Consider the following 27,225-nt stretch of genomic DNA (forward strand, 5'->3'; position numbering starts at 1 on the left):
TGCAAACATACCTCATTTGACCACCGCACAGAGTCCCATATGAATTATGTAGAAATAAGCATCCCTGGCGTAGAGAAACAGCTGAATAGGTTGAAAACAAATAAGTCTCGCTGTCCGGATGGAATCCAAATTCGGTTCTGCAATGAGTACTCTACGGCACTGACCCCTTACTTAGTTCCGATTTCTCGCGAATCTCTCGTCCAGCGCAAAGTGCCAAACGACTGGGGTAAAGCGCAGGTGACTCATACACATAAGAAGGGTAAAAGAACGGACCCGCCAAATTACAGACCAGTATCCATAATCCCTGAACGTATTCTCAGTTCGAATATAAAAAATATTCCTAGAGAGCGAAAAGCTTATGTCCACGAATCAGTCCTATTTTAGATAGCATCGCTCGTGTGAAACTCAGATTCTCCTTTACTCACATTGTACACTGCGAATTACGGATGAAGGGCAACAGGCATAGTCCATTTCCCTAGATTTCCGGAACGCATTTGACACGGTGACTCACTGCAGACTCTTAACGCAGGTATGAGAATATGGAACAGGTTCTCAGATACGTGAGTGGCTCAACGACTTCTTGAGTAATGTAATGAAGTATGTTGTCCTCGACGGCGAGTGTTCGTCAGAGACAAGTGTATAGTCAGGAGTGCCCCAGGGGATTGGGACAGGATCGCTTCTATTTTCTATATACTTAAACGATCTGCTGGAAAAGGTAAGCAGCAGTTTGCGGCTGTTTGCTGATAATGGCGTGGTGTAGGGGAAGGTGTCGCCGTTGAGTGACTTTAGGAGGATACAAGATGACTTTACAAAATTTCTTGTTGGTGTGATGAACGGCGGCTAGCTCTAAATGTGGAGAAATATAAGTTAATGCGGATGAGTAGGAAAAACAAACTCGTAATGTTCGGATACAGCACTATGCGTGTTCTGCTTGACAAGTCCTTTAAATATCTGAGCAAATCATTGCAAAGCGGTATGAAATGGAACGAGCATTGTAAGGAGTGTGTCAGAACTCTCCATTACATTGATTAAATATTACACTGAGTATCGAAAACAATGTAGCAAACTTAAGGCTATTCTTTATGTTATGTAAGATTCTACTATTCTCTACGGAAATAAATAAGCACTCAGATATCGATCGTAACAATCTCAGGGCGGAACATGGGAGTGCGATTCTAAGTATTATTGTGAGACGAGGTCTGTCTGTGAGAGCAAAATTTCCGTGGTGTTGGTCGAGAGTTCGGAGACAGAAGACGTGTCACGCTGCCCTCACGTCGGTGATGGCAGGTCTTACCACACTAAAGGCCTGATTTCATTTACATGGCCAGCAGAGATTTAGACGGGTTACCTACGCGTGAAGATGAAATTCAAGGTAAAATTCGCAAGCATAGCGCAAAGCGCAATTGCAGGGTTCGGCTCGTGATTGTTAGTCCGAGTTTGTAATAATCCCATGTCTTGATTGTCAGTTAAAGAAGCCTCCTTATCCTCCAAATAATAATAATTGTTCTCCACATCGAATTCATAAACATGCTGTGGTTATTACATGTTAATGTAACTTTGAAATTCAAATAATTTGTTAATCTGGCACTCACCCATTATTGATACTTATAAGATCATTGTCAGGCATTTCGCCATTATTAATACTTGTCAAACTATTATTGGTCATGATGATTGCTGAAGTTTTAAATAGATTCAGTTTATTAAATTCTTTCTTACGAGTTATTTAGTGGTTAACAGGACCCAAGCAAATTCGTTTTAATTAAATTCATTCTTAGTAAGAATAAGCTTTAGCCGCTGCTGCTGCATGTTGCTGCAAATTGCTGTAAATCACTTGTAAAAAGGCAGTGATCTAAAGAGGTGAGTGCAAAACTTAGGGCCAAAACAGACACACTGACACACCACAACATGTCATGTACTCTAATCCTGTAAATTGCGTTGTACAAGCCACATTCTGTATCACTTGTAAATTCTTATTCAAATACGCAGTCAGATAGCTTATCCAAATGTTAGTTTTAAGTTTTTCATGTAACGATCTGTTGAGGGCTTAAATGACAGTGGAACTGACTCTCCTACAACACGCACACAGTGTTATGCAGGTTAGATTCCGATTACTGATAGCTCAGGTTGCTCATTTTCACAGACGAACAAAGCCTTCATTTGCTGCAGGTACGTTACAGCATTTGAGAACTGCGGTAGGGAAGGCGAATTGTCGACTTCGGTTTACTGGGAGAATTTTGGGAAAGTGTGGTTCATCTGAAAAGGACACCGCATATAGGACGTTAGTGCGACCTATTCTTGAGTTGCTGCTCGAGTGTTAAGTATCTGCACCAAGTCGGATTAAAGGAAGACCGAAACAGTTAAGAGGTGGGCTGCTAGATTTGTTACTGGTAGGTTCGTACAACACGCAAGTCTTACAGAGATGCTTCGAGAACTCAAGTGTGAATCCCTGAAGGGAAGATACTTTTTTTTTTTTTACCCAGGAACACTACAGAGAAAACTTAGACACCCGGCATTTGAAGCTGACTGCGTAACGATCCTGCTGCCGCCAACATACGTTTCTCGTAAGGAAGACGAAGATAAGATCTGAGTAATTAGGGCCCATGCGGAGACTTGTGGATAGTCGTTTCCCCTCTGTCTGCCAGTGGAACAGCAAAGAAAACGATTATTAGCGGTAAAGCATACCCTCCGCCACGTACCCCACTGTGGCTTGCGTAATATGTATGTAGATGCAGAACAATGTACACTGAACGGGGTGCTCCAAAACAGTTTTAATTGCACCATATTCTGGTCTGTCGTCAGATCCGGGACGGATCGGCGCCTATCCTGCTTCATACAGTGAGCAACCTTCGGATTTCCATAGTCTGTGGTGAGGCGTGCACGTCTTACAGAGTGCCGCCCACTCGTACAGTAGGTTCACCGTCCTTCAAACGCTTTCCATAGATCTTCACGGCAGTAGCACACGAACAGCCGGCCACCGTTTCCGAGATGATCGTTTGCAGGCGCCAGGGCATAACAATCCTTTCTTTGTCGAATCGCTTAGGCCAGAGGATTCCACTGTTTATGGCCCTTATCGTTGCTGGAATGATTCCCCTTTCGTCTCTGCCCCTGTTATATATTTTCCTTATTAGGTCATGTGCCACCAGTACTATTAGGCACCATTCAGTCTCATGGTGGGCAGTGGTCGTAATGTTTGGCCCATCAGTGTATATATTGTGTACAGGGAGACAGGGAGCTGACACGGTTAGAAACTTCTTACGAAAGGTGTGAAGACTTGCAGGTAAATCAGTGTGTGATGTAAGTAACTCTAAATATAAGAAGTGATCAAAAAGTTCCCGTGTGTGGGCGTTGCTGCAGCGTATATCTAACGTAGCGCAACTCCGATGCGGGTATACAAGCACCGACATACAGGCAAGCGATTAGTGTGGCATTCACGTCTTTCTGATGTGCGTGCGATAAATGCGGAAAATTGAGCTATGGCGACATTATCACCAAATGCGTCCAAACAGGACTAACGTACTGTTATTCTTTTCTTGGCTGCCGAAGGACAAACACCGATAGACATCCACGGTACAATGAAGAATTTGTATGGAGCAGCATGTCGTCGAAAACCATTGCTGTGGAGTAGTGCGCCAAGTTCTGTGCTGGAGCTGCTGCTTCATGATAACGCACATCAGCTTATCACAAGTGTCGTAACGCAGAATTTACGCCAATTCAAGTGGGACCCACTCGAGCACCCGTCCTATAGTCCTGTTCTCTGCCCATCTAATTATAACGCCTTCGTTGTCTTAAAAAAGCCCTTGAAAGGTCGGAAGAAGATGTGCAACGGGTAGTTACTAACTTCTTCACGCTGCAGGATACGGTATTTTACCAAACGGGTGTCTTCAACCTGGAGCGTTGGTGTGATGATTGCCTGAATGCTCTTGGCAATTCTTCCTGATTGGCATACTGATCCTAGACAGTACGTCTTTCGAACGGAAACTTTTTAATCGCTACTTATATCACAAAATGCATTGCAATGTGCGTATAGGCGAAAAGATCCGCTATGGTTTCTCATGCGGTCGGCGATCATTCAGTGAAATGAGTCACAATCTTCAGTTATGTAGGACTATCAGTCCGGAGAAATTTAAAATCTAAGGACCACACAAATTCATCTGAGAGGAGGGAAGGTGCCACATTCAGATCTATTGAAAGACTCCTAAAAAAAATGTCATTCGCGAGCGAAGTAGGTCGCTTACATAGCACTCATTCGATTAATTCTTAAGTATTGTTCGTCAATGTGGGATCCTTGCGAAGTTAATGGGAGAGATACAAAAGATTCAAAGAAGAACCGCTCTCGACAAACCGCCGGTGAGAGACGTTATAACAAAGGTGCTGTGAAACACGGAGATCTTATTCTCAAAATTTTAGTAGAGTGCATTCTGAATGAGTCAAAAGAGATTCTACAACTTCCAATGTGCATCTCTCTTAAAGGCCACACTAAAAGTAAAGAAATTATGGCTCATACAAACTGCTGATAATAGGAAGAGGGGAAAACGATCTGCCTCACAACGTATAATGGCTTGCGGAGTACAAATATAAATGTGAAAGGAATCATCGAGAAAGTACCCTAAAATGTTTTAGGAAAATAACGAAACTGAAATCAGGATTGCCGACAGACATACCGGACATCCTACTGCTCAAAAGAAATGACGAACTCCAACTGTTGCATCACATACATAGTTCTTTCATTCTACATGTGAGCAACTACTAAGATACTGCAATAACTGGACGACATTACCTACACTGATGTGCTTTGCAAGTTTCACTAGCTACAAACGTCGGCCACCTCTCCGTCTTTAACAAAATTACCTACACATTTTTCTTGATTGAGCTTCTCAATTTTAATGAACGGAATGTTGACGTGTTGGTGTTCAGTATCAATGAAGCAGAAGTCGCCAATGAAATAACTGATGAAAGCGCCAAACGTACAATTTTGCTATAAATGGTTGATAATATGCTGTGCTGCTGTGAAAATGCGCTATGAAATAACTCAGTATTCACTAGCTGTCTATTCGCATTTTGACAATCTAAAAGAATGGTACATGAAGCATTACTTTTTAAGAGTGAAATGGTGTGCCAGCTAGGAACATTGTCCTAAATTGGCAGCATATAAAGGAAACCAAGAAAGATAAATGTGTTAGCTGTTAGCCTATGAAGATTTTTTCAAGACTTAATTCTTTAACGCAACCATTTGGCAAGTGACACACTATCATATGACACTGCGACCCAGTCTTGATATTTACTTAAATTTGTGAGGTATTTACTATTATAGTGTGAGGCAGTTTAACTGTAATGTCTCGTGAGTAGAGTCTCACTGAAGCCAAATAATGTACCGTATTTGTTTGAAGGATTACCTGTACGTCATCTTCCGTCTGGATGACGATGATATTGTCGACTGTTTTGCCGAATCCTCCTGAAGGAACCGTTCCACAGCCTTTGACTGGAATGTTGAACTTGAAGGAAGATTTGTTGCTCCCAGCTTTCACGTATCTGCAAACACGCAGAACGTTTACGTTAATACAGACAGAAAAGTGCAGCATTGCTCGAATGATATTTATCTGCCACAAATATAGACATGTGGATTATTTCCTAAATCACTGCAGATAATTTACGCAGGTTTTTCTATCCACCATAAATATAGTTTTCTAACAGCACTACTGTCGTGAGATATTGTTTCTTCTCGTTCAGCAGTTACTTAGTCCAGGGGATTCTGTAAATGTAACGCCCACCAACTTTAAATTTCGTTCACTGCTAGTTTACTAATAAATGCGTGTCAGAATGTCAGCGTTTTAAAAATGAATTTCAGTGAATGTATATTTAGAATGAAAAAAACAGTTTTGAATATCTGATCGAATAGTTATATCAATGGCAGAAAATTGTAAGACCTCAAGATATTGGGACATAACAGCATCACGGATGATTAATTTGGTAATGATTATTCTTCATAATTACAGCCGATGAGCAGCGAAGAAGGCTGCAGCTTTTGAGCACATTGGTAACCATTTAAACCATAGACAGAGCAGATAATCAATAGTTCTTGCAGGAAATCGAAGGCGCATAGTTCGTTTCCGCTAGGTGTGAATTCGTGGACAGAAGTTTCCATTACCATTTGATATGTTCGAACACTGTATTCGAACACTCCCTTCCATCCAAGTGGGATCACAGCAGCAACAGCGTTTAGAGACATGAAACTCGAATTTAACATAGTTCTCATAAACATGTGGTGTTGCTGCACCTCAAGAAAAGCGTAGCGAAAATGTAGAAGACATTCAGAGAATCGACGTTTGATTCAGGGACTGGTAGTTGATTCTCAACGTAAATATGCGTATCGCACAAAATATTGGTCATCCATTAAAAGAGGGCACTGGTCGCTTTGGAGTAGAACTGTCATGAGACACACCACCGCAGAGAACTCGTGTCAGTGAAGCGTTGTGTACATTCCAGTCGGTTGTATGGAATTATCGTAGTAAGATGCGTCGTCGCGAAGGCGTGACAGAACGGCAGAAAGAATATATGCGTTTGGACGTGATATTGATCACACTGTGAATCATGTTCCTCTATTTTATGGTGTATCAATGCGGACTGTACGTGTCATCAAGGAATGCTGTCCTATAAGAAAGCAGCAAAGTCTGAGCTTACTATTAATATTGTCCACAAGGTCATGAACAGGAGGGGTCACAACACGCTTCTCAGGGTTTCACCCGAAGGGTTTATCTCATGATCACTCAATCCAAGGCAACATTCGGCGTCCCTCCTACCAAAACATTCCATCAGGATTTCTAAAATCAATGGGGAAGTGGCAACAAAACAACTATTCACGTTGGTATGTAGAGTATATGAATCTGGCAACATATCATCTGACTTTCGGAAAAATATCATCCACAGAATTCCGAAGACTGCAAGGGCTGACTAGTGTGAGAATTGTCGCACACTCAGTTTAACAGCTCATGTATTCAAGTTGCTGACAAGAATAATACATAGAAGAATAGAAAAGAAAGTTGAGTGTGCTAGATGACGATCAATTTGACTTTAGAAAAGGCAATCCTGACGTTGTGGTTGATAATGGAAGCAAGCATAAAGAAAAATCAAGACACTTTCATAGGATTTGTCGACCTGGAAAAAGCGTTCAACAGTGTAAAATGGTGTAAAATGTTCGAAATTCTGAGAAAAATAGGGGTAAGCCATAGGGAGAGAGGGGTAATATACAATATCTAAAAAAAAGCGAAGAGGGAATAATAAGATAGGACGACCAAGAACGAAGCGCTCAGATTAAAAACGGTGTGAGACAGGGATGTAGTCTTTCGCCCCTATTGTTCAATCTGTACAACGAAGAAGCAATGATGGAAATAAAAGGAAGGTTCAGGAATGGAATTAAAATTCAAGGTGAAAGGATATCAATGATGCGATTCGCTGATGAAATTGCTATCCTGAGTGAAAGTGAAGAAGAATTACAGGATGTGTTGAATGGAATGAACAATCTAAATGGGTACAGAATATGGACTGAGAGTAAATCGAAGAACGGTCAAAGTAATGAGAAGTAACAGAAATGAGAACAGCGAGAAACTTAACATTAGGATTGATGGAACAAAGTAGATGAAGTTGAGGAATTCTGTTACCTAGGCAGCAAAGTAATCAATGACGAACGGAGCAAGGAGGGCATCAAAATCAGGCTAACACTGGCAAAAAGGGCATTCCTGGCCAAAAAAACGTCCACTAGTATCAAACATAGGCCTTAATTTGAGGAATAATTTCTGAGAATGTGCGTCTGGAACGCAGCATTGCATGGTAGTGAAACTTGGAGTGTGGGAAAACCGGAACAGAAGTGAATCGAAGCATTTGAGATGTGGTGCTACAGACGCACGCAGAAAATTAGGTGACTGATAAGGTAAGGAATGAGGAGGTTCTCCGCAGAAAATGGCTCTGAGCACTATGCGACTTAACTTCTGAGGTCATCAGTCGCCTAGAACTTAGAACTAATTAAACCTAACTAACCTAAGGACATCGCACATCCATGCCCGAGGCAGGATTCGAACCTGCGACCGTAGCGGTCGCTCGTTTCCAGACTGTAGCGCCTACAACCGCACGGGCACTCCGGCCGGCTTCTGCGCAGAATCGTAGAGGTAAGGAATATATGGAAAACGCTGACAAGGAGAGGGGACAGGGTGAAGTACGGAGATTGGACTACATACATCAAGTAATTGAGGAGATACACTACTGGCCATTAGAATTGGCACATCACGAAGTTGACGTGCTACAGACGCGAAATTTAACCGACAGGAAGAAGATGCTGTGAAATGCAAATGATTAGCTTTTCAGGGCATTCACACAAGGTTGCCGCCGGTGGCGACACCTACAACGTGCTGACATGAGGAAAGTTTTCAACCGGTTTCTCATACACAAACAGCAGTTGACCGGCGTTGCCTGGTGAAACGTTGTTGTGATGCCTCGTGTAAGCAGGAGAAATACGTACCATCACGTTTCCGAATTTGATAAAGGTCGGATTGTAGCCTAGCGCGATTGCGATTTATCGTATCGCGACATTGCCGCTCAAGTTGGCCGAGATCCAATGACTGTTAGCAGAATATGAAATCGGTGGGTTCAGGAGGGTAATACGGAACGCCGTGCTGGATCCCAACGACCTCGTATCACTAGCAGTCGACATGACAGGCATCTTATCCGCATGGCTGTAACGTATCGTGCAGCCACGTCTCGATCCCTGAGTCAACAGATGGGGACGTTTGCAAGACAACAAACATCTGCACGAACAGTTCGACGACGTTTGCAGCAGCATGGACTAGCAGCTCGGAGACCATGGCTGCGGTTACCCTTGACGCTGCATCACAGACATGAGTGCCTGCGATGGTGTACTCGACGACGAACCTGGGTGCACGAATGGCAAAACGTCATTTTTTCGGATGAATCGAGGTTCTGTTTACAGCATCGTGATGGTCACATCCGTGTTTGGCAACATGGCGGTGAAGGCACATTGGAAGCGCGTATTCGTCATCTCCATACTGGCGTATCACCCTGCGTGATGGTATGGGGTGCCATTGGTTACACGTCTCGGTCACCTCTTGTTCGCATTGATGGCACTTTGAACAGTGGACGTTACATTTCAGATGTGTTACGACCCGTGGCTCTACCCTTCATTCGATCCCTGCGAAACCCTACATTTCAGCAGGATAATGCACGACCGCACGTTGCAGGTGCTGTACGGGCCTTTCTGGATACAGAAAATGTTCGACTGCTGCCCTGGCCAGCACATTCTCCAGATCTCTCGCCAATTGAAAACGTCTGGTCAATCGTGGCCGAGCAACTGGCTCGTCACAATACGCCAGTCACCAGTCTTAATGAACTGAGGTATCGTGTTGAAGCTGCATGGGCAACTGTAGCTCTACACGCCATCCAAACTCTGTTTGGCTCAATGCCCAGGCGTATCAAGGGCGTTATTACGGCCAGAGGTGGTTGTTCTGGGAAGGGATTTCTCAGGATCTATGCACCCAAATTGCGTGTAAGTGTAATCACATGTCAGTTCTAGTATAATATATTTTCCAATGAATACCGGTTTATCATCTGCATTTCTTCTTGGTGTAGCAATTGTAATGGCCAGTAGTGTAGGTTGTAATTGCTACTCTGAGATGAAGAGGTTGGCACAGGAGAGAAATTCGTGGCGGGCCGTCTCAAAGCAGTCAAAAGACTGATGACTAAAAAAAAAAAAAAATTGCTGTGGAGTATCTCCTCTCATTATGAACTGTTCTACTGGGTACATATATATCCAGTACGTGGTCAACAGCTCTTTTAAACTTAAACCATAGTTCTTCTACATGCTCCTGTCCCGAGCGAAAAGTCAGCCGAATGCCCAATCACGAACATGCACCACAGACTTAAGGTACCAGCATCTCACCAAATTGCCATCTCGCAGGGCCACCTTCAACGTTTATATGCATAGCGACCATGGGTGCATCTTCCTGGATTGCAAAACCTCACGTCGATGCGTAGCTCTCGTCGCGTACGAGAGAAGTGTGCACGACTGTGATTCCCATGAGGTGTAGACGCCCGCATTCGCGTCTGCCGAGGACAGCTCAGCACTTGGCGTGACGGGTAGACTGGCGAGTGTTGCCACCTTCGTGCCTGGCACTTCTCGCACTCGCCGCGTGCCGACACGCTGGTGGATTGCGTCTATGGGATCCTGTTGTCGGCACCGTTAACGCAGGCGTGACTCGGCGATCTGCGACTGGCGTCACGCGAGTGTCTGGCCGACAATAGGCGGTGCACGGGGTTTGGTTGGGGGACCCTGACATTTAGTCGGCCGCCCCGTGACTGTCCAGTTCCCAGTGGCCGGAGGAGCCGGCCGCGGCGGCAGCGGCAGCCGGTGAAAGGGAGGCAGGCGGCGCGTCCTCAGAGCGCCGCGGGCGGTGTGTGGAAAGCGGCTGGCATTGAGACCGCCCCCTCCTCTCCACACTCACTCACTGCACTGCGACAGCGCGAGGGCTCTCGCAGCACCGTTTATGAACGTAACGCTGCGTACTGCTGCTTACTTCCCCCGCTAGGGAAGGCAGCCACCGCAGAAAATAAATAAATAAATAAAATCGTAGATCGACGATAAAAATGCTTTGTGTTTTAGAACATCAAGAGTGTTACCACAACGACTCTTTCAGTCTGCAGCAGATTGCGCGATGTTTTGAAATTTCTTAACGGACCAAAACTACAAATGTTTTCAGAAATAATCGCAGACTAGTCGCCTGTTACGATGGTTTAGTTTTTATAACGGGTTGGTGCATAAGTTTGTAACGTTTTTCCATAAGTTTAAGAAACACAACAGGTACACATAACAGAGACTTTAGTCATTAGTAATACACTACTGGCCACTAAAATTGCTACACCAAGAAGAAATGCAGATGATAAACGGGTAGTCATTGGACAAATATATTATACTAGAACTGACATGTCATTATATTTTCACGCAATTTGGGTGCATAGATCCTGAGAAACCACTACGCAGAACAACCACCTCTGGCCGTAAAAACGGCCTTGATACGCCTGGGCATTGAGTCAAACAGAGCTTGGATGTCGTGTACAGGTACAGCTGCCCATGCAGCTTCAACACGATACCTCAGTTCATCAAGAGTAGTGACTGGCGTATTGTGGCGAGCCAGTTGCTCGGCCACCATTCACCAGACGTTTTCATTTGGTGAGAGATCTGGAGAATGTGCTGGCCAGGGCAGCAGTATCCAGAAAGGCCGGTACAGGACCTGCAACATGAGGTCGTGCATTATCCTGCTGAAATGTAGGGTTTCGCAGGGATCGAATGAAGGGTAGAGCCACGGGTCGTAACACATCTGAAATGTAACGTCCACTGTTCAAAGTGCCGTCAATGCGAACAAGAGGCGACCGAGACGTGTAACCAATGGCACCCCATACCATCACGCCGGGTGATACGCCGGTATGGCGATGACGAATACGCGCTTCCAATGTGCGTTCACCGCGATTTCGCCAAACACGGATGCGACCATCATGATGCTGTAAACAGAACCTTGATTTATCCGAAAAAATGACGTTTTGCCATTCGTGCACCCACGTTCGTCGTTGAGTACACCATCACAGGCGCTCCTGTCTGTGATGCAGCGTCAAGGGTAACCGCAGCCATGGTCTCCGAGGTGATAGTCCATGCTGCTGCAAACGTCGTCGAACTGTTCGTGCAGATGTTTGTTGTCTGGCAAACGTCCCCATCTGTTGACTCAGGGATCGTGACGTGGCTGCACGATACGTTACAGCCATGCGGATAAGATGCCTGTCATGTCGACTGCTAGTGATACGAGGTCGTTGGGATCCAGCAAGGCGTTCCGTATTACCCTCCTGAACCCACCGATTCCATATTCTGCAAACAGTCATTGGATCTCGACCAACGCGAGCAGCAATGTCGCGATACGATAAACCGCAATCGCCATAGGCTACAATCCGACCTTTATCAAATTCGGAAACGTGATGGTACGCATTTCTTCTCCTTACACGAGGCATCACAACAACGTTTCACCAGGCAACGCCGGTCAACTGCTGTTTGTGTATGAGAAATCGGTTGGATACTTTCGTCATGTCAGCAGGTTGTAGGTGTCGCCACCGGCGCCAACCTTGTGTGAATGCTCGTAAAAGCTAATCATTTGCATATCACAGCATCTTCTTCATGTCGGTTAAATTTCGCGTCTGTAGCACGTCATCTTCGTGGTGTAGGCCAGTAGTGTATATTATTCTTCACTATTTGCTAGTCTGCCAGCGCTGGGGTAGTTTTTAGATTCCGAGAGAGTAGAAATCACGTGGTTTTGAGACGAAGAGCCCATCGAACCATGTTCTGAGTGCATTTTCATCCGGGAAAGAAGTTCGGGGTTGTTCGATAGAGAGCAGAAAACGTGAAAATATGAGGGTGCAAGATCAGGTGAATAAGGGGGATGCGGAATGACTGCCCAAACCAACCCATAGTGTTTCTTGTCAGTGTGTCAGAGTGCGGGCGTTATCCTGGAGTAGCATCGCTTCACTCAGTCTTGCTGGTCGTTGTTCTTGGATTGCATTTGGTAGGCGTTCAGCTGTTGACAGTGAATGTCGGCAGTGGTGGTTACACCTCGGGGAAGCAATTCGTGGTACACCACACGGTCGCTGTTCCACCAGATGCTTAACAATAGCTTTTGTGGATGCGCGAAGATCTTTGTACTCGGAGTTGCTGCTTTTTTTGGGATCAGTTGTTCCTTTATTTTCCTTATGTTAGCAGAAATACAGCTGCTTCAATCCGGTTTCTTAATTCAAGGAGGTGCGCTGGTAGCGGGGGCACGTACACACGATCCTTGATGAAGCCCCAAAGGAAAAAATCGCATGGCGTTAGGTCGGGTGAACGTGGAGGCCATGCAAAGCAAGCCCTGTCATTGGGCCACTTGCAGCCTATCCAGCGCTTGGCTATAGACTTGATGTGTGCAGTGTGACAAATGGTGCTAACATTGAACATTTATAAGGTCCCTGGTAAAACTGCTTGAGTTGCTCTTTCATTTGAAATATCATTTGTAACTGTAAGTTTAATGTAATAAATACTATATAGCGTTAAAACCCCGATATTCATCTATAAACATCCTGTATTTCTTGTCAAAAAATGGTTCAAATGGCTCTGAGCACTATGGGACTCAACTGCTGTGGTCATAAGTCCCCTAGAACTTAGAAGTACTTAAACCTAACTAACCTAAGGACATCACACACATCCATGCCCGATGCAGGATTTGAACCTGCGACCGTAGCGGTCGTTCGGTTCCAGACTGTAGCGCCTTTAACCGCTCGGTCACTCCGGCCGGCTATTTCTTGTCACCCTTAACGATACAAGATAGGTGTCGTTCATCTTCAAGTTGATGACGAGTAAGCAGAGATGCACTGATTTTCGGCATAGATCGTGCTGTACCTACACACTCGATTTTTGAACCTTCCCCACTGCATGAAAATATCGCACTGTGGTGGAATGATCAAAGTTCATCATATTTGCCCGTTCCCGATTGCACTAGCGTGAATTATTGTGGATTAATGCATTTAAACGATCTTCATCAAACCGGGAAGGTCTTCCTGAACGTAGAGAGTCACTAATCTCGAAACGATCCTCCTTAAAACGAGAAAGTCATTTACTTGCTATGCTCTGTCCAGTGGCATTATGCCGACACGCGGCGTTAGGGTTTCTGGCTCCCCTCGCTGCTACCAGCTCTCTACTGAACTCATGTGGAAGAATCCGTCGGAAACGTTCCGATTTCTCCACTTGGCACTCAATTTTTTTAGCGCCCACAGCTCCACTTACTATCTCCAAATGCCAGATTGACAATATGCAAACTCAAATGGCAACAGTGAACTACAAATAAAAACGACAATCGATAAATAACCCATAGCTACCGGGATACCAACATACAAAACAAAAACGCTACGAACTTATGCATCAGCCTGATATGTCGTGACCGGTTTCGAGTCGTAAAGCGACTCATCATCAAATGGTGTCCGTCCCTGGTAGCTGAGTACGGCGAACGTGACTATGAAAAAATGGTTCAAATGGTTCTAAGCACTATGGGACTTAAACATCTGAGGTCATCAGTCCCCTAGACTTAGAACTACCTAAATCCAACTAACCGAAGGACATCACACACATCCATGTCCGAGGCAGGATTCGAACCTGCGGCCGGCCGCTGTGGCCGAGACGCTCTAGGCGCTTCAGTCCGGAGCCACGCTACTGCTACGGTCGAAGGTTCAAATCCTGCCTCGGGCATGCTTTGTAAGTAGTTCTAAGTCTAGGGGACTGATGATGAGGAGGAGTAGATTAGTGTTTAACGTCCCGTCGACAACGAGGTCATTAGAGACGGAGCGCAAGCTCGGGTGAGGGAAGGATGGGGAAGGAAATCGGCCGTGCCCTTTCAAAGGAACCATCCCGGCATTTGCCTGAAGCGATTTAGGGAAATCACGGAAAACATAAATCAGGATGGCCGGAGACGGGATTGAACCGTCGTCCTCCCGAATGCGAGTCCAGTGTGCTAACCACTGCGCCACCTCGCTCGGTCAAGGGACTGATGACCTCAGATGTTAAGTCTCATAGTGCTTAGAGCCATTTGAACCATTCGAACCTGCAAGCGTAGCAACAGCGCGCTTCCAGACTGAAGCGCCTAGAACCGCTCGGCCACAGCGGCCAGCTACGTCACTATCTTCTCAAATTTTGCCTCTTGGGGAAGAAAGGGCTATCTTTCCTCGGCAAACATTAAGACCTCTTATTCATCTCCAGCAGAGCTGACGCCACCATGGAGGCGAAGGGTAAACACACATTATTGATGCCCACTAATAGGTTTGCGGAGATTTTGATCAGATAGTGTGCAAACGACAGTAGTATCAGTCTCCAAAATAAGCAGAACTTGTAAGTGAAATACATGTGTAGATGAACGTGCATATGATGATAATTGCGCCGAAGACTTAGGTCCACGGTAAGGTCACGGTTTCGTTGGCGCCAAGGCTGCACAGAGATGGCGGGCAGTGTTGCGCCGGAAGGCGGTGGTCTGGAGGTCCTGCGGTCCCAGCTCCCAGGACGTTCCTGGGCCGGAGGACACGAGGTCACGAGGCGTCCTTGGGCGCACGTGTGAAGAGGAGAGGGCCCAAGGTGAGCGGCCGGTTTGACCGCAGGGCAGGGGGGCGCGCTGGTCGCTGCGGGCTGCGCACCTCTAACCTCTCGCCGGGGACGAATCCGCAACTGGCGCACGCCATTCCACGTACTCTATTAAAGCCTCCGCTTTTATGTAACCTTGACCAATGCTGATAGTGAAGGTAACGAGACAACATAGCGTATCGTTGTCATATTTTCTGAATTTACAAGATTGAGCAGAATAATGTTCTGACCGTAAGCTAAAGAGTGCACTTGCAAGCCATCTTATGGTAGCCAGAGCAACTCAGCTGTCCAAAATCTTGTACATCACTTGTATACTATTTTTTGGTAATCAAAACATTTATTTTTGCAATGTTAATAAGGTTGGTGGGTGCATAAGTTCGTAGCGATTTTGGTTTACATGTTGGTATTTCGGGTCGTACTGGTTTATTTATCGTCTGTCATTTTCTGTTTGTAGTTCAGTGTTGCTATTTGAGTTCACATATTGTCATTCTGTAGCCGGCCGGTGTGGCCGAGCGGTTCTAGGCGCTTCAGTGTGGAACCGCGCGACCGCTACGGTCGTAAGTTCTAATCCTGCCTCGGGCATGGATATGTGTGAGGTCCTTAGGTTAGTTAGGTTTAAGTAGTTCTAAGTTCTATGGGACTGACGACCTCAGATGTTAAGTCCCATAGTGCTCAGAGCCATCTGAGTCATTTTGTCATTATGTCATTTAGAGACAGTGAATGGAGCTGTGGACACTAGAAAATGGAGTGCCATTTGGAGATATCGGATTTCCGACATATTCTTCTGTTTGAGGTCAGTAGAGGGATTATAACAGCGAAGGGAGCCAGAAACATCTGTGCTGTGTATGTGGATAATACTATTGGTCAGAGCATGACAACAAAATGGGTTTCTCGTTTTAATGAGGATGGTTTTGACATTAGTGACTCTTCACGTTCAGAAAAACCTTCGGGGCTTGATGAAGGTTGTTTAAACGTATTAATCCACAATAATCCACGTCAGTGTACTCGAGAACTGGTAAATGTGATGAGCTGTAATCATTCCTCCATCGTACGACATTTGGATGCAATAGGGAACGTTCAAAATTTTACTGTATGAGTACCACACGCTGCAAGCCAAAATCACAAAAATTTGACGGTGGCCATATGTGCGTCTCAGCTTTCTCTTCATAAATGGCCTCGTGAACGACGCCGATCAATTGAAAACGTCTGGTCAATGGTGGCCGAGCAACTGGCTGGTCACAATACACCAGTCACTACTCTTGATGAACTGTGGTATCGTGTTGAAGCTGCATGGGCAGCTGTACCTGTAAACGCCATCCAAGCTCTCTTTGACTCAATGTCCAGGCGTATAAAGGCCGTTATTACAGCCAGAGGTGATTGTTCTGCGTAGTGGTTTCTCAGGATCTATGCACACCCAAATTGCGTAAAAATGTCAGTTCTAGTATAATATATTTGTCCAACGAATACCCGTTTATCATCTGCATTTCTTCTTGGTGTAGCAATTTTAATGGCCAGTAGTGTATTATTGGTGACTAACCTCTCTGTTATGTGTATCTGTTGTCTTTATTAACTTATGCAAAAACTCTACGAACTTATGCGCGCGCCCGATATAAAGGATATTATTCATTTTACGTCGATAACGGCAGCGAACATGTGTTGAAGCGGCCAAATTGAGAATGAATGGGAATTCTGTGAGTGCCTATCTTGCCGCGGTCGTGGGCGTAGTGTAGAATGTGGAGGTCCGTAACGGAGTGGTGTGACCGGCGACAGCGTGTGACGTGACCGCCAAGGGCGCCGGCGTGGCGACTTGCCTCAGCTTCGCGGATCCGGCTGGACAGTCGGGGCGGCACGCTGACCTTTGGCACCCCCTGGCACGGACTGGGCTGCCGTCTGCGGGCTGCTGCGTGCTGGGAACGGGCCCTCACACCTGCGCCTGCCTCCACAAGGCCACCGGGCTATTCCTGGGCAAGCCGCGGGCCGCCGACCAGCCTCCGTACCGTGTTCAACTGCATCTACATCTACGTCTACATCTATACTCTACATGCCACCATGCCGTAGCTGGCGGAGGACACGTGGGTAACAGCTTTTCAGAGACCGGTTATAAAATTTTATTGACTTAATTATTTAACTAAGCAACGTCCAGGTACAAACTTAATCATCAGGCTACAATGGCAAAAAAACCACATTTAACACAAGTAGACATAGATACAATAGCTACTCTTTACAGTCTTGGCATGGTTTTGGTCATTCTGTCGTCATTAACGTGAAATTGTCACAGTCTGTCTTACTGTAACATGCACCGTCCAGGCACATTATTGAGACCACCTGTCAGAAGCCCGAGTAGACACTTTTTTAGGAAGAGAGTCTGAGAATAATACAGTCCGCAGCTCGTGGTCGTGCGGTAGCGTTCTCGCTTCCCACGCCCGGGTTCCCGGGTTCGATTCCCGGCGGGGTCAGGGATTTTCTCTGCCTCGTGATGACTGGGTGTTGTGTGATGTCGTTAGGGTAGTTAGGTTTAAGTAGTTCTAAGTTCTAGCGGACTGATGACCATAGATGTTAAGTGCCATAGTGCTCAGAGCCATTTGAACCATTTTTTAGAAATAATACACTGTTTAGACTACTATTAAATTAGGCCAGTGTGCCATTTAGGAACTTGTAAATGGCCAGTATGTAGCCATCCACTGGAACAAATCGTTTAAACATATCCTTTAAACTGACACGTTCCACATCATTTAGATAATAAATCTATCAGATAACCTGTGAAACATGTAACTAAATGAGACGGTTCAATTAAGTCACGCTTTGCATACCCGTTCAACAGCTGTGGCACGATTTGTGGCGTTGACGTCGCCCACAACTTGCTGAGAGGGAGCTGCATTGCCGGCTTGAGCAAACGTAAAAGCCTGCTCGGCTCCTTACCCAGCTACCTCCCCCCCCCCCCCCCCGTCTTCCACCTACTAACAGCCGCTGTGGAAAGTGACGTCAAACTGATGTGTCACTCGGTGCAACAGACGCCATATTAGTTTCGTCGGGTCTTGCTTGTTTTTCTTTTATAACTTGCGGCATGCCTTCTCAATGGAATGCCGCATCGCGCATTTATCACAAATACGTCTCCATTAGTACGATTTCGAATAATTAAATGCCAGTTAGTGAAGCATTGGCGGCAAAAGCCTTCAGGACACTTTATGATGAATAGTAATATTACTGATTGTACGTATTCATCGCGGCCGGAAAAAAAAGTACTAAAAGGCGTAGAGTTACGAAACCAAAGAAAATAGGTACGCGTCCTGCGGTATGCTAATATTTTGCTTTCATCTTAGACTTTTTTAACGGGTTCTGAGACCAACAAACCTTGTGTGAGGCTAACATGCCATATCTGGTGGTTTCTTTATTTACACTTGCGTATTACGAAAGCGCGCGGAGTGGCCGCACGGTTAGAGGCGCCATGTCACTGACTGCGCAGCCCCTCCCTCCGGAGGTTCGAGTCCTGCCTCGGGCATGGGTGTGTGTGTTGTTCTTAGCATAGGTTAGTCTAAGTAGTATGTAAGCCTAGGGACAGATGACCTCCGCAGTTTGGTCCCTTAATAAGTCACACACATTAGTATACGAAAATACACAGTTTTAGCGACTCACCACATTAAAGATATCTCTAAAATACGTCGTTTTTAACAGGGTTGTTCTGCTAAAGCGTGGGGAAATGTACGCAAACTTCAAATGTGTGGAGGTACTGCACTTAGTACTGAACTGCAGTTCCAGGTAGCGTTGAAGATATGTATTGTATTGTATGTTAACCGAGGACCTAGAAACGACGGAGAGGCTCCGTCCCCAGCGCAGCCGCAGTGGTCCACAACCCCACGACGACTACCGCAGTCCACGTCACCCCTCAGCCGCCCCGCACCAAACCCAGGGTTATTGTGAGGTTCGGCCCCCGGTGGACCCCCCAGGGAACGTCTCAGACCAGACGAGTGTAACCCCTATGTTTGCGTGGTAGAGTAATGGTGGTGTACGCGTACGTGGAGAACTTGCTTGCGCAGCAATCGCCGACATAGTCTAACTGAGGCGGAATAAGGGAACCAGCCCTCATTCGCCGAGGCAGATGGAAAACCGCCTAAAAACCATCCACAGACGGGCCGGTTCACCGGACCTCGACACAAATCCGCCGGGCGGATTCGTGCTGGGGACCAGGCACTCCTTCCCACTCCGAAAAGCCTTGCCTTAGACCGCACGGCCAACCGGGCGGGCTTTGAAGATATGTAGTTTGACAATGTTTGCTGGTTTCTCATTACAACTACGGCGGAAATTTAAAGCAGAACACGGAGTACTGACGATCAACATAACCTGAAGGAAGATTAGCATTAACAGACTGGTTATATGTAAATTGAAGGAGTAGGGGGTGAACAGAAAGGCAGGGGACTGGTGATGTCAGATGTATCGGGACTTTTCGCGGAATCAGCGGCGACGCATGAAAATGTATACCGGACCGGGATTCGAACCCGGGATCTCCTGCTTACTAGGCAGTTGCGTTAAACACTGTGCCACCCGGACACAGTGTTTATCTTATCCGCACGGACTATCTCGGAACACCTCCCGACCGACCCACAGTCCCACCGAGCGCTACCTATCTGCTGTCCCTGTCCATGTTCTCCGTGCTTGTTACTCTGAGGTTCCCGGGGGCGGACGGATGTAGTTGTGCATCTGCACCGAAGATGGTGGATTGGTTACCCATCTAGGCGAATCAGTTACGACCTGTCACATTGGTTACTAGATAAAATCTGTTATATAGATTTTAGAGGGAAAGAGCGTGGATAAACATATATCATTAAAAATCTCTAACATAACAGTGATACATCAACAATATAATTACATGCAGCATCAACACAGGCAACGAGAAAGATCAGATCTTTCGGATATTTTTAATTTTAATCAGCATTATAGATACATATTCGCACTTATTTACTTGCACTGCTTTCCGAGGTAGTCTCATTTCATGTCGACCGGCCAACAGGGAAACACGTGATGGACAGCGTGTGCTGTACGGGCGCGGTTTGCTATGTGTCTAAGCCAGGAGTCTACTGGGACTCTCAGAACGTTTTCAGCCTGCGTGTGACTTGCGCTTTTGCCTTTGCTTGTACTTATTTATTCCGTTTCCGCTTGGTGCAAGCAAGATGATGAAATTATCGTCTTTCTCCCGTCCACAGTTGGCCCAAATTGCTGCGAGTCAAATATTTAGTTGCTGTTTCTGCGATTTCCCAGGGCCTACTCACAAACTTGAGAAAGTGTTGTCAGTCTCTCACTCAGCTTACTCGAAATGTGCTACTGGACACGTACACGACATTTTGACGACGCTTCCGTGTCTACCATCCGGAGCCGTGTAGGCTTTAAGCTCATCTGTCCGTTTCGGAGGTGCTGCTTTCCGAGGTAGTCTCATTTCCTGTCGACCGGCCAACAGGGAAACACGTGATGGACAGCGTGTGCTGTACGGGCGCGGTTTGCTATGTGTCTAAGCCAGGAGACTACTGGGACCCTCAGAACATTTTCAGCCTGCGTGTGACTTGTCCGATCTTATGGGCTTGAGAGGTATCGGATTTATGGCTCCTTGGCTCGCTAGCAACCAGTTGCATCTAGGGTGCTCTGATCTGCGGATGTTGAATGAACTGCGGCTTCGTCAAGTTAAAAAGGTGACTATTTTTGGAACAAGCGCTTCCTATCCGTTGCCGATCCGTAGTGAAAAATCTGTGTTTCCTGTTGAAGGGCTGTTGCTGTCTGTTCTTCCGAAAAAGACCGTAATAACTGCTTACCTTTTTCATTGCTCTTGTGTTGTCTACCGTGTATTTGGTGAACCTCCAATTAAGCTAGAGCGTTCCCTCACGAACTGAAGTTGGTTTTTGTAGCTGTCAGATTGAATCTCCAGTTTCATGTGAGAGCTTTGGATACTGATGTTGTTTTAAAAATATTGTTTTACAAACCTATGATCTCAGTGCTATTTCCTTTAATTCTGCTGAGCAATCCAAACTGTTTATAAGTATATAAATAAATATAAATACGTAAATAGTCATTAGCCATAGAAATTCAAATCACAAAAATAACTCTAATAGCAAATAAGAAGGGTTGCAATTAGACAAGTTGCAGGCACTGGTGCTTCCCCACTACACACACCTCGGCGCGGCTCCACGATGTTCGGCAGCTGTCTAATGCAGTCACGAACCGACTGTTTAAACAGTTTTGCTTGATGAGCGTCTATGTTATTGTTTCTGCTTTCTAAATCGTTTTAGACTCTGATGATGTCTCCAGCACCGGAACACGAAACGTTAGGTATAGAAATAGGCCTCGGAACGCTGTCTAATGCCCTCAAAACAAAAATCAGAAAGGACGTCCTTTATTATCGTATGGGAATCGCCACTAGAAAAGAAACCTGCAAAGTGATTCTTGTATGCTTTGGGACAGAGACCTGTTTTATGTTATGTTTGCTGTTTGGAATTTTGATTTCTCCTTGTTTGTTACTATTTACAGTTGTAATTTATTTTCGAGACAGAATAAAAGCCGTTATAGAGCAGTAGTGTAACTGTTTAAATGGTACATAAAGCGTCATGCAAGAGCGTTTCAATAGTGTCCATACTGGTCGCAGAGATGCCATGCGATATCTCGATGACTCTTCAGAATACAAGTCATGTTTGTATTAGCATGAATGTTGTCAATGACCGATAACCATCTCCAGTAATAAGTTGCATTTCTCATTAGCAGCCACTGCTGTAACGGCAAACGAGCGCAGTTTTCCTGTTTTTTATATTATTTAGTGAGCGTGAGAAAGTCGCGAAAATTCTCAACAAAATGCAGTGGGAAACGGTACAAGAAAGGCACTGTGCGTCGCAGACAGCCTCATGTGGAATCGGCAGTGCTAATGCTGACCATACACGATGGTGCAATCACGACGATCCGAAGTGAACAGAGTGTAGTAATTCGAAATTAGCTGGCAGTTGGCGCTTCAGTCGTTCCGGAATGTCCGCTACTCGCCTCTAGACGGACGGGTGGCGCTACAAATGAAGATGGATGGATGGAAGTTCCGTACTCTTGGACAGAGCGTAGGAAAGCGATACGGAAGACCCGCACCGCCGTACTAGGCAAGGTGGTTTGCCATTGCCTTCCTCCGACCGTAATGACGATGAATGATGATGATGAAAACGACACAACAACACCCAGTCATCTCGAGGCAGGAAAAATCCCTGACCCCGCCGGGAATCGAACCCGGGACCCCGTGCTCGGGAAGCGAGATCACTACCGCGAGACCACGAGCTGCGGACACAAATGAAGATACCTGTCGCCATTAATGGCCACATCCCCAACGGAGCTACTAGTGTTCTCCCATGGGTGCTGCTACAAGTGAAGATGCCTGTCGCCACTAATGGTCACACCCCCCAATGGGGCTAACAGTGTTCTCCCGCGGGTTGTACTACAAATGAAGATACCTGTCGTGATTAATGGTCGCAGCCCCAATGGAGCTAATAGTGTTCTCCCGCGGGTGATGCTACAAATGAAGATACCTGTCGCCATTAATGGCCACGTCCCCAATGGAGCTACTAGTGTTCTCCCATGGGTGCTGCTACAAGTGAAGATGCCTGTCGCCACTAATGGTCACACCCCCAATGGGGCTAACAGTGTTCTCCCGCGGGTGGTACTACAAATGAAGATACCTGTCGTGATTACTGGTCACAGCCCCAATGGAGCTAATAGTGTTCTCCCACAGGTGATGCTACAAATGAAGATACCTGTCGCCTCTAATGGCTACCCCCCCCCCCCCTCCCAATGGAGCTAATAGTATTCTGTTGCGCCTTTTTATAAGATGGCACATGCAGAGATCTGACAGAAGATATGACGATCGTTGGAATACTGCCATCGACGCCTGCTCCATAATAATGAGTTTCTAGAAGCGACTAGTTCTTGAACCTAGGACAGTATTCAGTTAGATGAGTAATTACAAACGCAACAGACAAAGTAAAGTATTTGCCTTTGGCAGCTTATCCACGTGCAGTTATTGTCAATAAAAATGTGTGAATTTTGTCTGTGGAACTGTATGTCTTCCGAGATCCTAAGTTTCGAAAAGCGTCAAGTAACATGTTACTTCCTCCAACATAGATATCGAGTAATGGCCATGGCGTTAAAATGAGAGGAACCCAGGCTCTTACAGGGAGTTCCTGACAGTCTTACTTCACGTGTACCATCTGTGAATGGAATAGGAAGGGAGGGAAGTGATCGTGAGATGGCAGATGGGATTCTTTTGGCTGGTTGAGAGGTGTTTGCAACAGTACTAAAAAAAAAGTTTTTTCTGTCAGTACAAAAGCATACATTTAAAACAAACTCCAGCCAAGCGAGGAAGTCCCAGTTAACCTTACAACTGCATTATCAGAATGTATAACAATGGACTATAATTAAAAAAAAAAAACAGCACTTACGTTAGTTACGTGAGCTCAGGGCATTTTCGTTAGTATTCACCTAAAGATGGTCAGAAGACAGCGCCGAAATATCGTGGCAGGAAGTTGCAGATATTCGGCTGTTCTCCCGAAATTTTATGGATCATTCCGTAAGCCGGGAAAGTTTTAAATTTCGCAGTAGTGAGATGGTCGCACAAAATATTAGTCACCTCCTCAAAAAAAGGACACTGGTCGGTTTAGAGAACTGTTAATGTTGTGGAACTCGTACCAGGCTCTCATGTGGCCGTGCATGTCCTGCCAATGAAGTGTAACGTTCAAGTCAGTTGTATGGAATCAGCACAGTAAGACGGGTCGACGTAGAGAATGGCAGGAAGGAGTTGTCGTCTTCAGATGTACCCATGACAATACCATGAATGAATTTAATTAATATGTGGGAAATTTTGGAACAGCAGATACGTAGCAGTCAGTATTCCTGCAATTTCGTAGCCCTGCATGAGAATCGCCAGATAGGCGGTTCTGACATTGCGGTTGATGAAGGAAGGCTACAGAAAAACTAAGACACGCTCATAGGATTTGTAGACCTAGAAAAATTGTTCGACAATGTAAAAAAGTGCAAGATGTTCGAAATGAGATGCATATGAGTAAACTAATGGGAAAGACATGTAATATACAATGTGTACAGGAACCAAGAGGGAGCAATAACAAATCACTCGGACTGAAAAGGGCGCTAGACAGGAATGCAGTCTTTCGCCCATTCTGTTTAGTCTGTACATCGAAGAAGCAATAACGGAAGTAAAAGGAAGTTTCAAGAATGGGATTAAAATTCAGGGTGGAAAGATATCAATGATCAGGTCCGCTGATGACATTGCTATTCTGAGTGAAAGTGAACAACAATTGCATGATCTGCTGAATGGAATAAACAGTCTAATGAGTATAGAATATGGATTGAGAGTAAACCGAAGAAAGACGAAAGTAATGAGAAGTAGCTGAAATGGGAAGAGCGAGAAATTTTACATCGGAATTGATGATCATGAAATAGATGGCGCTAGGGAATTCTGCTGCCATGGAAGCAAAATAACCAATGACGGACGGAGCAAGGAGGACATAAAAAAAACGGTCTAGCACAGGCAGCGCGGGCATTCCTGGCAAAGAGAGGTCTACTAGTATCAAGCATAAGCCTCAATTTGTGTTCTGCTTTTAAATTTCCTCCTCAGTTGTAATGAGAAACCAGCAAAAAGATTTTTTTAACGTCTGGGTCACAGCACTGTATGATAGTGAATCATGAACAACCGGAAAACTGAAACAGAAGAGAATCGCAACATTTGAGATGTGATGCTACCGAAGAAAGTTGAAAATCAGTGAACTGATAAGGGATGAGGAGATTTTCTGCAGAATCGGCGAAGAAAGGAAAGTGTGGACAACACTGATAACAACAAGACACAGGATAATAGGACTTTTGCTGGGATTTCAAGGAATAACCTCTGGGGCATTAGAGGGGACTTTAGAAGGTAAAAACTGTAGAGGAAGACAGAGACTGCAATACATCCAACAGGTAACCGAAGATTTAAGGTGCAAATACTACTCTGAGAGGTTACCAGTTGCAGAGGTTGGCGTAGGAGAGGCATCCGTAACGGAACTCATCAAACCAGATGACTGACGACACAAAAAAAAAGAAAAGGAATTCGCCTCCTAATCGAAGTTATTATCAAGGCTAGAGGCTGTGTTGCACGGTATTGAGTTGATGCCTGCTGTGGCAAGTGTGCTTATTTCTACTGCCAGTCATTGCCTCTTAAAGGGAGAGTCTCGTGTTCATGCCAGCAGCCGTTCCGGTGCTATGTCACCAGCCACGCTTTTCCATGACGTCAGCTGCGCCGTGTGTGTTACGTCCATGAAAGGCAAGCGGTCTCGTCTCCTGCAGTGCTGACAGTCGGCCCGTTTTCCTCTACTGCTCAGTGGCGTGTCCGTTAAGGGGGGAGGGGCGACGGGAGGAGGGGCAGCGGTCTGCGGGTGGTGCCCCGTTGCGTCACAGCGACCGGGGTCAAGGACGGCTCGTCGGCGCTGGCCATCTCGGGCGGGGTACGTATACACCGTTAGCGTTGTACATCAATGAGCCTACAACCTGCGCAGTCGAACCGCGTTATTCTGTAAATTACCTGGTGTCGTACAGCACTAGTGCATGCAGCAGTTACCAGGAGAAATCAGACACTGTGACCCACCATTTTCGATGAGCTTCGTCTTTCTAGTAGCGGGCCATTGGTCTTGTGAAAGAGTTGAAGTCACGCTTTCGTTTCCGAAAACTTTTGGACCAAATGTCATGATGCGGGGTCCGTTTCCGACGATGTGAAATCGTTAGCCGGCCGAAGTGGTCGAGCGGTTCTAGGCGCTACAGTCTGGAACCACGCGACCGCTACGGTCGCAGGTTCGAATCCTGCCTCGGGCATGGATGTGTGTGATGTCCTTAGGTTAGTTTGGTTTAGGTAGTTCTAAGTCTAGGGGACTGATGACCTCAGATGTTAAGTCCCTTAGTGCTCAGAGCCATTTTTTTTTTTAATCGTTAGACCCCTTGACATTAAGGAACTTTTATTTATCCGTATCAGGCCCGCAGTTTGATAGCTTCAACACAGTGAGCAGTCAGTGATTACAATCCTTTGCAGATACAGTTAAGAAGTTAAGTTGCTGTTAATGTTTATGGTAGCTAAGGAGTTGAATGTTTTCTTTCAAATAGGACATATCCTGAGACATCAAGAAATAGTTATTTTGTTAATGGGGGAAAGTGTACGTATGTGGGGCGAAGCGGTATGACTGTAGAGTGAGACTAGAATACAGAAAACGGGCTTAAGTGGATGTATTGTGCAAAGTTATGCATAAATGAAGAAACTTACTCAGGATACACTAGCATGGAGAGTTGCATCAAATAAGACTGAACAAACAACTCATGTTGTAATACATTGTGCAAAAGTAGAGTATGACTTTTTGAACGCCCCCCTCCATAATTGTCTCCCACTGCGATGGGTAAATTTGAAATTGAATCAAAGGCACCTTCCTCTTTAATGGTGGAACAGGAGGCGCCCTGCGCTGTAATCCTCGGTCCAGGCGATGCTTCAAACAGAGAGGTGTCGACAAATGCGAAAAAAAACCACAGCTCAGAAGTACATGTGCGGTGTGTTAAATGACCTCACATTGGCGCCAAATTTAACCATAATACTGCCTAACGCCTCGGAGGATGTGCGACGCGATGGAAAGGTCGTCACATCCCCTTATTACCCACATTTCACCCCTTCTTCTGACTCCTGTCCGGCGGAGATCGGAACCGCGACACCAATATTGAAATCACATGTTTTCTTATGGGTGATAGAGGAAAAAATTTCATACACTCTGCCGCTCAGAGTCGACACGAAAAGCCCTCAGGAGGGGGAATAAAGAGCGTCAATGAAACCACCCTTTTCCGTAGGGCGTTGATTTCCACACGTTCCGCGGTCGAAAACCATAGTTCGCAGTGTGACGTTCTCGACAACGTTCGACACTGGTGACTTCCTCCTGGACCATTTAACCTTGCTGTAAGGATATCGTATGATTGCAACCCCACTGAACATGATCTGACCC

General features: G+C 45.7%; 1 protein-coding gene and 1 non-coding gene across 2 annotated transcripts in view; both read right to left on the reverse strand.

The window, feature by feature from the left end:
• Nucleotides 1-27,225, reverse strand: part of LOC124805680 (mucin-2-like) — a 164,166-nt gene that overhangs the window by 82,542 nt on the left and 54,399 nt on the right. Inside the window, exon 3 of the mRNA XM_047266248.1 lies at nucleotides 5,394-5,529. Within this exon, the coding sequence (XP_047122204.1) occupies nucleotides 5,394-5,529 (136 nt within the window). The remainder of the gene's footprint in view (nucleotides 1-5,393; nucleotides 5,530-27,225) is intronic.
• Trnat-agu lies at nucleotides 19,666-19,741 on the reverse strand. Its single transcript has one exon. It is a non-coding gene; the product is annotated as a tRNA-Thr (tRNA).

Source organism: Schistocerca piceifrons, chromosome 7 (assembly GCF_021461385.2).
Source record: "Schistocerca piceifrons isolate TAMUIC-IGC-003096 chromosome 7, iqSchPice1.1, whole genome shotgun sequence".
Lineage (NCBI taxonomy): Eukaryota > Metazoa > Arthropoda > Insecta > Orthoptera > Acrididae > Schistocerca > Schistocerca piceifrons.